A 12,500-nucleotide genomic window follows, 5' to 3' on the forward strand; every position below is an offset into this window, starting at 1 on the left:
TGGAAGAGTTCCTGTATGAAACGTCTGGACGTCAGGCGAAACATACAGTGGGCTAAGAGGTGGGAAACTTCAGAGTACAAGCAGATGTCGTCAAACGCACTGGGAAACTTCTCCTTTATCCTGCAGGGAAAAATATATTTAAGAGGCCTTAAAAAAAACAACTTCTATAGTTCTGCAATGGAAGATGAATCTCAAAAAATTGACGTAGAACAATAAGAAGAGGGAGCTTTACGTCAGAAGTCCTGTTTCGTGGCCTTTGGTTCCTACAGAGGAGCTGAGGTTGATGATGAGGCGGAGCACCTCCTTCCTCAGCAAGACTCGGGAGGCGGGGCCGTCTTCTGATATTGCTTTGCTGCCTACAAATATTCAATATTCACCACAATAAATACAATATAAAGCATGTATAGTTTATTTTGTTATGGAACTAATTATATATTGATATTTTGCAGACAGTTAGAATCCAAACACATATTACAACAGCTTCACTGACACAATAAAGGAACTAAAATAGTCATTTTACGAAAGCAACATATTTTGTGTTGTTGTGTAAAACATAGCTTCTCGTGGTCGTACCTAGGACAACATCTCCAGGGATGGGCGTGCTACAGATTGAGCCTTGTGACACAGCAGCATCGCTGCAGCCCGACACCCCAGAGAACTTGGACTGAGGCATCACCTCCAGACGATGGCCGCTCTGCCCTCCCCATGAAGGGAAGTCAACAAAGTCTGAGAAAAAAACAAAACATAATGTGTTATATTCTGCACCGAGTTTAAAGTATGACAATGTGAGTGTGAGAGTGTGTGTGTCACCTGTCCGAGGGTGTGTGCTGTTGATCTGTGGCTGTGTGGGGTATCCCAGTACGCTGGCTCCTACACAGTAGAGGCAGTTTTCTTCAGTGTGTTCCTGAAGCCCCGTCTCCTCTGAACCCACCATGTTGTTCTGGCTATCACCTCGGCACACAATCAGCTCAGTAATACTAAACTGCTGCTTCAGTGATGGTAGAGCAGGGCGATCACCTACAGAGGGGAAAATCATGGTGAGCACAAACACAACCATCTGTTTCAACATATTTTTCTTAGAACATTTCCATTTTTCATTACAATTCTAAATCAGGCATAAAGTTAAATTCACCATCTCCATCGCCAAAGAGGAAGCGCTTTCGCTCTTCAGACGGCGGGCTGATCCTCTGCTGAAAGTAAGCCGATTCTCTGATGTGGAACATATCGTTGATGTCCATGGGCAGTGCTAGTCCAACATAGTCATCGTTACACCCGTAGGTGGCACTAGAAACCATTGAACGCACTGAAGAGCAACGGTGCAGAGTGCTTTGGTTGATTGGACTTAGTAGTTCCTCTTTATCCAGAGAGGCAAAGCTAAGAGCCTTCAGAAACCTGGGGAGGGCAAGAGGAGAGGTACGTGAGAGGAACCGGGGGGAGAGACTGGGACAGAAAAGGGATCATGAGGAATAAGTGAAAAAATGTTGGATAAAAGCAGAGACACAGACTTAGTGAACAGAAAGTTAGAAGGAAGTTGGGATCACGACAAGCTCTAAAGCCTGAACCACAGCCAGGCCAGCAGCTTCAGGTAAACCCACAGCAGAGACACATGTGTATCCAGAGTGTGATATCAGTCTTAATGCAATGCCAGGTACCTATTGGCAAAGCTTTAAATACACTAAAGCACCCAAGGATCAGAAATCTAAAGCTCCACACATGAACAATACCTAATAAGAGTCTAAATGGAGGCAGACGTTCATTAGAAAATATGAAAGAAATTCTGATGTTAGAAAGAAAAGTGGTTAGAGCTGGTCAGTATGACTTAACAATTGTATGCATATTTCTAATCCATTTATGTCATTTTTTTTCCATTTAATTCGAAGAAAGTTTTTATTAATATTTTTTTTATTATTTATTTAAAGCAACAATTCTCAACATTTGCTGGTTCAAGTTTCTAAAGGATTTGCTGCTTTTCTCCATTTCACATAACTGAATACATTTGGGACGGGTCACAGTTCTTAAAGGAGGGAACAACCAGCAACTGACCAATCTATTCACACTACAGGACTCAAAGCAATGGAAAAACAACTGCAGGCATAGAGCTAGAGCAAGGACATATTTGTCTGGATCTGTGCTAGAAGCTACATCTCTACAGAGGAGGATGCTGGGTAGGTCCACCCACCGCGGTACAAGTGTTCTGGACAGTCGGCGGTACGGACTTAAGCTGCTGGGATCTGGACAGGTACCCCTCCTATCTGATATCCTGACAGACACAGAGGGTGCACAAAAAACACTCACACCTGTCATTGCCAAGGTTGACAGAAGTCAAACACTATCCAAGACAAATAGCTGGAAATGGAGTCAGCGTTAGACTTTTGCTCGAAAACAACTTAATTCACATCTTCAGCGATGGCTAATTTACCTGCTATAGAATAATGAAGAAATTAATGAACTGATTAAAGATGCAGTCAGGGATTGTAATCCAATACTTTTTGCCAAATTATGTTAAAAATATTTGGTGTTCATATACAGCCATGGAAACAAACAAAGTTGCTTTGACCAAGCGACACAAAACTATTCCAGCTAATCAGAAACAAAAGGTCTTTTGTGCTTGTGCACATGACAGCAGAAAGGCCATGGATATATAAAGAGAAAGGCAGTGGGAGCAAGAGGGAGGTTAAATACTTTTTTTACTTATTTGGTTGTGGAGTTCCAATATCAATAATCGCTCTCCAGAATTGCTGACTCTACCTTAATTGATATATTGTTCCTCTCATAATTTCTATAGAATGAGATTTAAATTCTGTGCAAGACTGTTAATCAATCACCTGAAATTCAAAGTTATTATCAAATAACTATAATGGGTAAAATGCTTCACAGTGCATGTGAAGAAAGTTTAATATCCAGTGAGAGTTAAGAGCTTATGTCCTTCCACTTTGACACTTTTGTGGACTTTTTGGACCTGCCTTTAGCCCCATCTGTCTACATGTATATACCCACCTTTGTCTTGACATCGATGAGTGACAATGAAAAACGTTGTTGTGTTGTTTAAAATCACAACAAACACAATTATTATTATGTCACCTATCTCTCTACCTGATAGGAAGGGTTGCAGTTCTAAAAGGAGGGAACAACCAGCAACTGACCAATCTATTCACACTACAGGACTCAAAGCAATGGAAAAACAACTGCAGGCATAGAGCTAGAGCAAGGACATATTTGTCTGGATCTGTGCTAGAAGCTACATCTCTACAGAGGAGGACGCTCGCTAGGTCCACCTACCGCGGTACAAGTGTTCTGGATAGCCTGCGGTATGGACTTAAGACACTAGGCTCTGGACAGGTACCCCTCCTATCTGATATCCTGACAGACACAGAGGGTGCACAAAAACACTCACACTATTGCCAAGGTCAACAGAAGTCAAACACTATCCAAGGCAAATAGCTGCTTAAGCTACTGGAGCAGAAATGGAGTCAGCGTTAGACGTTTTCTCTACAACGACTTAATTCACGTAAGAATAAACATATTAGAAAAAAAATATACATTCATGTCGACAAAGTAAAAAAATAAAACCAGATGCTTTCTGTCATATTATAGCGATGGACGATTTACCTGCGAGGCGTTAATCTGGAATCCAGGCTGCCGGTCTTCATAGTGATGGCGTCGGTGAACAGCACGTCTTTGGCCGGTGAAGCCAAAGCTTCGCTGTGAGACAAAGAAGGGTGTATCCTCTGCTGCTGCAGCCTCTTCAGCGTAGCGTAGCCCAGCGCGTCCCGTGGGCTGGTGTACATGAAGCTACAGTCAGACAGGCTCTTGATGGTGGTCACTGAAGGAGACTTGAGAGACTGAGCTCGGCGGGGAAGAGTGTGCGAGGAGCCAGGCGGTACCAAAGAGACAGTTGAGGACTTTGACGTGGACATGTGGTTAATCTGAGCCTGAGGGGTGAGAGAAGAGAGCGTTTTGACAGTCTTGGCTGACACCACTGTGTTGAGGCTCACACAGTCAGAGGAGTCTGGTTCGGGTTCTGGATGCTCGGGGTTTCCAACCGTCTCCCTGGAGGGACTGGAGCTCATGGAGCTGATGCCGCTGGTTGTGGTGTCCGTGTTAAAGCTCTGGCTGCGGCTTTTAAACTGAGTACCTCCGCCTCCTCCGCCCCCTCCCACATTGCCTCCACTAGACGAGGAGCCACCGTCTCCTGCTAGACGCTCTCGGCTGCTCTGCTCCCTCTCCCCGCTGGGGTGCTCCACGGCCCCATGCCCTCCTAGACCACTTAGTCCAAGTCCTGAGCCTCCTCCCCTGGCCAGCCTGCCATCCACAAGCTGCTCCTCAGAGCCGCCCCTGGTCCCAACAAAGGATGTCTCCAGGCTGACTGTGGGACTCTTCGGCATTCCTCTCCCATTAAACACAGGAGTGAAGACGTCCCCCTGGTTTGGGCTGTAGACAGAGGGCTCCGTCACTGTCCTGTTCCGCCTCATACTTCCCGTCTTGAGTTCAGTAGGTGTACGAGAGCCTGATGGGGTCTTGGGGTCACTGGTGGAGCGCAGCTTCTTGCTGGGGAGGGACAGGGAGTTGAGGAAGCGAGTGCGAACAAAGCGCGTGGAGGCCAGGATTGTGAAGGGGCTGCGGTCCTTGACTGGTTTGGAGTGTAGATGGATAGAGGGCTCGTCTGACTGGTCCAGAAAATCACACTTGTAATCATCCAGGATATACATGTCTGAGAGCACAAGGAGTGAATTAAGAACACAATAGGAGCATACGACGCATACAACATCTGTCATAACAACCAGGGTACATCAAAGAAAGCTGATCAGTATAATAGGGGAACATCTTAAATACAACTGGTGCCATGACAAATAGTTGCAATAAAGCACAGAAAAAGTAAGTCCAACGTACTTGGTTGAGACTCGCTCTCGCTGTTGTGGCGTGAGCTGGTGGATTCAGAGTTCAGACTGAGCGTGCTTGGTACTGAGGAGAGTTCAGAGGTCAGCTGTGCATCAACCTCTTCTGGAGTGACAGGCCACAGCGTCCTGCGACTGTGTCTGACTGAATCCCAACCATACTGCTTCAGCACCTCACAACCCTGCCTGGTCTTGGAGATGACACCCAGCACATAAACACATGTCCTATGGATGAGAGGTGACAGTTAGCATACACACTAAATATTCCATTGAACCATTACATATTTTCAGAAATATGTGCCATTGCTTAATTAGTTTTGTGCTATAGATGTTTAACGACTAAGATGTTTTACATGACTAATCCAATGTAGATGAAGAAAAGATAGACATCTTGCAAAATTTCTGAAGTACAGCTAAAGTCAAAATCCTCTTTTCACAATATATGTGGCACCAACATCATGTCCTTAAGACTGAGAGACCAGAGTATTTCCCACACTACTGTTGGTGCTAAAACAGCAGAATATAAAATAATAAAATGTCTCAATGCCTTTGGCGGCTTGCCGAGCTGCAGCATCATAAGCAGCTCATTTCTATTTATTTTTGGAACTTTACTCCACACAGTTTATATTTATATTCAGAGCTTTCACAATCAGAAAACCCTGTATAATGTGAAAATTGTGTGTTTTGTAGGTAAAAACTGTAAATGATGAGCCTACCCTCGTACTGACAGTACGTCACAGTGCTGAGCCAATGTGAGGATGTCAGGAATGACATTCTCCTCCTGCAGGAGATTCAGTCCCCAATTTGAGGAGCCAATATTGCCCTGCAGGACAAACAACAAATCAACCAGAGACATCTCTTTGCAACGGTTATTGTTATGACGACAGAGTAACTGAGGTCACATAACTTGATAGCAAGTGATACTGACCAGTGCCCAGAGAGCAGCCTTTAGCTGTTTAATGCCCTCCCAGGTGTCCAGCATCGGGGAGCGAATCGTATAGCTGAGGTCAGGAACCACACTCTGTAGACAAACGGGGGAAAAAAAAAGACATTAGGAAGAAAGACCGCTAAATCTGCACAACCCACTGCTCCCCAGACAATGATTGTAGAAAGAGCAGTGTGCTGTGGAGCAGCCACAAAATAAACTAAAGCCGTTACCTGAGCCTCCAATAGATGACAGCCCGTCTTATCGTGGACCAGCTGACCATACAAGTGCACAGGGAGATAGACATTTGGTCTTTGTAACCTGGAGACACAACCAGAGAAATTAGGCACACACTCATACTTTACAGCGTATCCTGTGACCCGTCGTCAGGTGATAACAAACTCCAGCTTCTCACCTTTGGTTGCTGCGTCGGACGTAGTTGTCTCCATCGACAGGTTTGCGGTAGGTTGTTAGTGCTTCGTTGAGCTGCTCCTCTATCAGGTCCACGTACTTAAGGTTGTATTCCTGTGATTTAAAAAGTAAAACAAAAGCCTCTATTAAACTGTAGTCTTAATATAATATCGTAGCCAAATCAAATCAAACATGGAATGCAAATGCTATTTTTTGTTTTTGCTGTATGCATGTCCTGATAATACCTTCTGCCATTTGTCCAGCTGTTTGCTGACGTAACCTCTCTCATTGAGGTAGGAGAAACCCTTAGGAATGGAGAGGAACCTGAACAGCAGAAACAAGATGTGCAGTGTATTTAAGAAGGCTTTTGTTCTACATACAAGACTGAAACGTATTATTTACTCTCAGTCCTGCTGTAAACACCCACCTGAGGAGCAGCAGGAGGCCCTTGTCTCCCAGGTGGGACAGAGCTGGTTTCAGCTGGATTAGAGCGTGGAGGTTGGCCTGTGAAGCAGCACAACATACCAAGTTAGACAACAGGAAGTGTGGACATACACCATCAACTCAAACTAATTTTATTTCAACACAATAATATTTTTTTTGTTCTTTAACACTATTTATGTAAAAGTTGGTGATTTTCTTTTTACTGCTCCAAAGAGGGATTAATGATCTGATAAACCGCTCTTCAGTTCTTCTGTACTGACAGTACTCGACAATGTCACCTTGTCCTCGCAGGCCTCGTCCAGTATGTCCAGGGCCTCCATGGACACAGCCTTGCTGTGGTCGTGAAGCTGGGTGACCAGCAGCTCCATTCCCCAGCTGCTGAAGAACTCCACGCTCGCACGCAGCAGCACACGGAGGTGTTTGGTGGCGTACAACCTGCACGCCTGCTCAGAGCCATTGTGGGAGACAGAAAGGGACATTAGGATGCTGTTCTCGTTGGTGCAACAGTGCAATGATGACAAGTGCATAATTCTGTTTCCAATAACTCTACAATGTGATGTCTAATGTTTTCAAAACATTCAAACTTGTGAACATGTACTGCTTTATAAGTATTCATGTGTTGCTGTTGTATGTGATGCCCTCTTGTTGTTATGGCTTTCTTACATCAGTAGCAGCAGTGAGGATCTTGGAGAGGATCACTCTGGCCAGACCGTCTCTGCTGTAGTCCAGTGTGGATACAGCAAGTTTCAGCACAGCATCCTGGTTCTTCACAGAGCACAGATTCAGCAGGCTGCAAAAACCGAAAAACAAAGCGTTGTCGTCAGAACCTCAATAAAATGTGTCAATTTATCGAACAACCATTTCTGAAAGTCTAAAATTCTGTCTATACACTTACCACTGAAACAGGCCACATTTCTCCAGCAGTTTGACTCCCTGCTGGTGTGCAGAGAGAGTCCCCAGGAAGAGGAAGTAGTGTTGACTGAGTGTGGTGAGCAGACCGTTACTCTGCAGGCAGCGCTCAGGCTTCAGCCCTGAGGACGAGGAGAGCCATGACACCATGTCCTTCACCAGGTCCTCCAGGTAACCCTGGCCATCCTAGTGACAGTGGGAGGAAGTGGACAGAAAGTCGACAAGAGAGCCAAGTTAGAAAAATACAAAAAGGTAAAACCGGTATGTGTGTTTTTCTGTGTGTTTTTCTGTGTGTTTTTCTGTGTACTCGCACACTTCTCTAACCTCATCCGATTCCATGAGGAACTCGATAAATTGACAGCCAACCACAGTGAGTTGTCTGGCCTTTGTGTGATCCAACGCCAGCCCTGCGTACAATTTACTACTGGGCTTATAAAAGTACAGCAGCCTTCGCACAAACCTGCATCACACAAACAAATAAAGAGGTATGTAAAACAAGATGTTAGTAAAATATGTCAAACTATTTCAAATGTTGCACTGGGTCTTACTTGTGCATATGTTCATCTTTGTTGTTCCTGAGGTTTACATGTGGCCACTAGGAGAGAAAACACAACATCTAAACATTGAAGAGGAATACAAATATACAACAGAGTCTGCGGTGCTGTGTGTCATCATCCTGACCTTAAGGATGGTGGCAATAAGCAACCAGTTCCACTCCAGGTTCTGCTTGTGGTTGAGAATGTGACTGTCTCTAAGGTTCATCATCAGTGCTTCCTCTGTGTCCTGAACAAAAACACAAAAAACATTGATTTTATATGTTTTTACTGTGTAACATAAGAAGCACAAATAATAATGGAGCTCCGATAGCTTTGCACAATTTGTATTCATATATTTAAAACATCTGCTTTACATTGTGCCAAACTGCATGCTTAGCACAAACATTGAAAACAAAGTGGAACAGCTAGCTTAGCTTTGTCAATTGTGGTTTTAGGAAAAAGTTAGTTTACACATTGAAGCCATTTGCTGGCTAAGCACTGCTGGCTTTGCACATTTTCTAAATTCTAAAACACACAGGTCACTCTTGGCTGAACTGGCGGCTAGCTTGCTAGCTAACAAAAGATAACTTGTAAATAAGAAGACTTTTTAAGAGAAGCAAGGTCTTTTAAAAAGAAGCTGTGATGGACACGGTCCGTTTCTCACTTCTCTTTTTGTGCTAAACTAAACACAACCAGACCTTCGTACTGAAGACGAATTTGATATCAACTGTGAGTAAGATAGAAAATAAGCATGTTTCTTAAATGTGTTCTTTTAAAACAACTTGTTTATGTTGCTGAGACAGAGGGAGGAATCTGTAAAGCATGTTCATATTTACCTTAATGGCATAGATGTCCCTGTGGACACGTGAGTGTGACTCTCTGCGGCTATGTGAAGACACAGACTTGCGGATGATGTGGTCCAGGTAAAGACTGTGTGGTTTCAAACCTTTCTTCTTCTTCTCATGGAAACACTTAAGATTGTTGACTGCTGCACTTGCCCGACTGTAACGATAACATACATGGGGAATGTTTGGATTTTACACATACATTATGTTCATAGTTCACTTCTGTACTGTGTTCACTGTTACAAGAGCCACATGTATATGAGAGAGAGAGAGAGAGAGAGAGTTCAGAGACAAATATACACCGTTGTTCTCGTAAATACTTTGAAGAGGGCTGAAAGGGGAAACAGACATGTATTGTGTACTTACAGTCGTTTCTGCTGTTTGATATCAAAGGAGGCTGCCATGTTGATGAGGGTGGGAAGACAGTGCAGGTGGTGACTGTGAGAATGGGGAAGGATGGTGTTTGCCTAAACAAAAGAACGGCAAGTGGAGGAAAAAGAGGGGGTGCATTTCGTATTAGAGTCACAATAACTCAGTCGTAGCAGGGAGTTTTTCAACACACACAAATCTTCCAGACTGATGCAATGTAGATTTTGCAGTGACAGACAAGAACAAACATTGGTGTATTCTCTAGATTGCAATACTTTGTCAGCTTTTCAACATAAAAGTGTCAGAGTTGCATTTTGCATAATAATATCACCATGTGTAGAAGTTCTCCCAAGAGGATAGTGGCTCTCACTGCGAGCTGATCATCGCTACTGGTCACAACTTCAACGAGACCCTATGGTGGCAAAGGTGATGATGGAGAGAAGGATATAGTTTAATAGCAACATGAAGTGAAACTGTAACACAATACAATCTGAGAGGCCATGATGTGCGATACCCCTAAAAAAACATTCAATCAAAATATATATATCAGCCCTAAGGTGAAACGGTCTAACTAAAACACTCTGTATCAGCTCACCTCTAACAGCCCACTGGTGATGAAGGCAGAAAGAACAAATGCCAGGTAGTTGTCCATCAGATCAGGCCTAATGAAGCAAACAAAACAATAATAATGTAATGGCTCATATCAAAACTGAAGTAGCTGTTTTCTCATTTTATGTGCTATTTCCTCATATTATCTCCCACCTAGAACGGGCTCGATGGGGTAAGATGACTTTGGCCTCAGCAGCAAGAAACCCATCAGAGAGTCTCCAGCTGTCCTGGAACCTGGCGGGGTCTGAGGAAGACCAGAGCAAAGATAAGCTTACTCTGTGTGTCTAAAACCTGGACTTATTTAGGGTTGAAATATTAGCCAAGCATTTTATTATAACACTTTGCATTATGCTTTCTGTCATGCTCATACAAGGCCACAAAGTCAAACTGCAATTACATATAAAGTATTGTATGCAAAAACACCCAAATTACTGGGAACCAAGACGCTGGGAGGAAGTATAAAAATGAATTATGAAGATACAAAAAATGTTTCTCTCACCAACACTTAGAAGAGCTTCCGTGAAGTCTTGAGTTACAATGGGTACAGGGAGCCTGAATATTTCATACAACACCTCCAACAAGCCTTTCTGCAGGGCAAATTACATGAGAGCAATCAGACACACATTTGATGCAGCACAAACTACATTTGGGAGCTCTTAAAAGAGCACTTCTAATACTTCAATGTTGGAGCTGTGTAAGGCAATACTCAAATTACTAGAGGATAGTCGTAATCTTTCCCTGAAGCCACAAGAAACAGAGTGATAATATTACATTTTATCTATCTGTGCCTCGGCTGCCTTCGAGAATACTGTATCTCATTCTGTCTTCTGATACTCCAATCAGACTCAACTCAAAAGCAAAATGTAGACAAAATCTCTACAGGCAAGTGATTGATCAATTCACTGCTATTCTGTCAAGCTATCAGCACTAAGGTTACTATGGGCCCCCACATTGTCACTAACTGCCTCCTTGAAGAAATCTTATCTCAAAAAATGTCAAACTGACTAGCTGCAAAAACAGGTCTGCCAGGTGTCTGTCGGACCGTGGTCGGAGCTGGCCGTTCGAGGGGAGCGCATTTTATTTATGATGTATAACTGTTTAAATACTCACCCTAACTTCCATATTTGGTATGCAAAGTAAGCCAATTAAAGATTGGATTCCAGAATTTCCAACCTTGCATAGGTTGATAATTCCTGAGAAAGAAAGAAGACAAAAATAGATATTACGTTAAATTCAGGAGTAAAGTAAAAGTGTTATAAAACTAAATAATCAATCTATTTACAAATTACTACATGTATTACTACAGCCAAGTCCTTACCGGACCATGAGCGAAAGGCTGCCACTATGGCCATTCTACTCGACAAGAAACGGGCCTCTCTGTCCTCCCTGTGAACATGAAAACACACACATTAAAAAACAGGTCACCACAAAGCAATGGATCAAACCACATCACATAAGCAGAACGCTGACAGAAGTCAGGGAGAATCACAAAAAGGTATTTTTATATAAAAGCTCATCTTCCAGAGTGATTTAAGAGATTATTGTGATTTAGCCTGTTTTAAATCCTTGGGCAAGTCATGCTGAAGTCAAGCAGCCCTGATAACAAGGGTCATGTCACAAAAAATACTCAATACAAACCCTCAACTTTCTTAACACATTGTGTTACCAATATCGGACCACAGTAAAAAGAGGGAAATGTTAGAAGACTATCTTTTTGTTTCTCGTGAAACTCACTCACTCACTCACTCACTCACTCACTTGAGCTGCGCTTCAGCCGTGTCTGCGTTGTGACGGTAGTGAAAATCTGTGAAAGGCGCGAGGATTTGCTGGAGGACCGAACACAGACAAGAAAGGAATGAGTGCCAAATACAACAGACTTCATTAGTTCTTGAACATTGGGAATTAAATATTCCCACGAAACATCTTGCAGTAATTATGAACCTGCTTCAGATTTCATATAACATTTGTGTGGATAATATGAACGTGGTGATGAAATGCTTCTGTCCCAGGTGTCTGTTTACAGACAACGAGGCTTTAGAGAAGCTGATTAGTCAGCTCCATGGGAAAGAGATGGGCAACGGACGGCCGCTAATCCTGACTGGAATGATTCCCAGCACACTGTTTAATTTATAAAGAGCAGCTTCCCCTGAATTCATATATCTTTGTATGTGTGTGTGTGTGTGTGTGTGTGTGTGTGTATGTATGTACCTCCAGTTCGACGTCAACACGCACATACTGCCGGGTACGTGGGTGGTTGAGTAGATGGAGGATGGTGGTGATCAGAGCTTCGTTGATGCGACTCAGCTGACAGTCAATCACACTCTTCAGGATGGTGCTGAGGCCTCCACGTTTGGCCACCACCTCTGGGTTCTTCAGAGCTACACAGTCAGCAACAAATACATATTTGTGGCTTTTCACATCTTCATCACAAACAAGTTTTTTTTCAAGGCATTTGTGTCCACTGACGTCATGACGTTTACATCTCGAAGGGACAGAAACTCACCTAGCTCACATACGATGGCGATGGCCGCGCGGACCATGCGGTCTCTCTCCTGTA

General features: G+C 43.4%; 1 protein-coding gene across 1 annotated transcript in view; it reads right to left on the minus strand.

Moving 5' to 3' along the window:
• LOC306740525 (rapamycin-insensitive companion of mTOR-like) overlaps window positions 1-12,500 on the minus strand; it is a 20,750-nt gene that overhangs the window by 1,845 nt on the left and 6,405 nt on the right. Inside the window, exons 7-37 of the mRNA XM_079222695.1 lie at window positions 12,447-12,500; window positions 12,152-12,321; window positions 11,702-11,769; window positions 11,262-11,329; window positions 11,054-11,136; window positions 10,443-10,530; window positions 10,097-10,187; window positions 9,930-9,996; window positions 9,666-9,746; window positions 9,332-9,432; window positions 8,957-9,122; window positions 8,266-8,367; window positions 8,133-8,179; window positions 7,909-8,044; window positions 7,571-7,770; window positions 7,339-7,465; window positions 6,954-7,118; window positions 6,659-6,735; window positions 6,477-6,555; window positions 6,236-6,345; window positions 6,054-6,141; window positions 5,824-5,916; window positions 5,612-5,718; window positions 4,891-5,120; window positions 3,610-4,711; window positions 3,280-3,360; window positions 1,133-1,440; window positions 811-1,017; window positions 574-726; window positions 233-356; window positions 1-120 (exon numbers count right to left, since the gene is read on the minus strand). The exon at window positions 1-120 is cut by the window's left edge and continues 19 nt beyond it; the exon at window positions 12,447-12,500 is cut by the window's right edge and continues 73 nt beyond it. Of these exons, the coding sequence (XP_079078821.1) occupies window positions 1-120; window positions 233-356; window positions 574-726; window positions 811-1,017; window positions 1,133-1,440; window positions 3,280-3,360; window positions 3,610-4,711; window positions 4,891-5,120; window positions 5,612-5,718; window positions 5,824-5,916; window positions 6,054-6,141; window positions 6,236-6,345; window positions 6,477-6,555; window positions 6,659-6,735; window positions 6,954-7,118; window positions 7,339-7,465; window positions 7,571-7,770; window positions 7,909-8,044; window positions 8,133-8,179; window positions 8,266-8,367; window positions 8,957-9,122; window positions 9,332-9,432; window positions 9,666-9,746; window positions 9,930-9,996; window positions 10,097-10,187; window positions 10,443-10,530; window positions 11,054-11,136; window positions 11,262-11,329; window positions 11,702-11,769; window positions 12,152-12,321; window positions 12,447-12,500 (4,693 nt within the window). The remainder of the gene's footprint in view (window positions 121-232; window positions 357-573; window positions 727-810; window positions 1,018-1,132; window positions 1,441-3,279; window positions 3,361-3,609; window positions 4,712-4,890; window positions 5,121-5,611; window positions 5,719-5,823; window positions 5,917-6,053; window positions 6,142-6,235; window positions 6,346-6,476; window positions 6,556-6,658; window positions 6,736-6,953; window positions 7,119-7,338; window positions 7,466-7,570; window positions 7,771-7,908; window positions 8,045-8,132; window positions 8,180-8,265; window positions 8,368-8,956; window positions 9,123-9,331; window positions 9,433-9,665; window positions 9,747-9,929; window positions 9,997-10,096; window positions 10,188-10,442; window positions 10,531-11,053; window positions 11,137-11,261; window positions 11,330-11,701; window positions 11,770-12,151; window positions 12,322-12,446) is intronic.

Source organism: Taurulus bubalis, assembly GCF_910589615.1.
Source record: "Taurulus bubalis genome assembly, chromosome: 8".
Lineage (NCBI taxonomy): Eukaryota > Metazoa > Chordata > Actinopteri > Perciformes > Cottidae > Taurulus > Taurulus bubalis.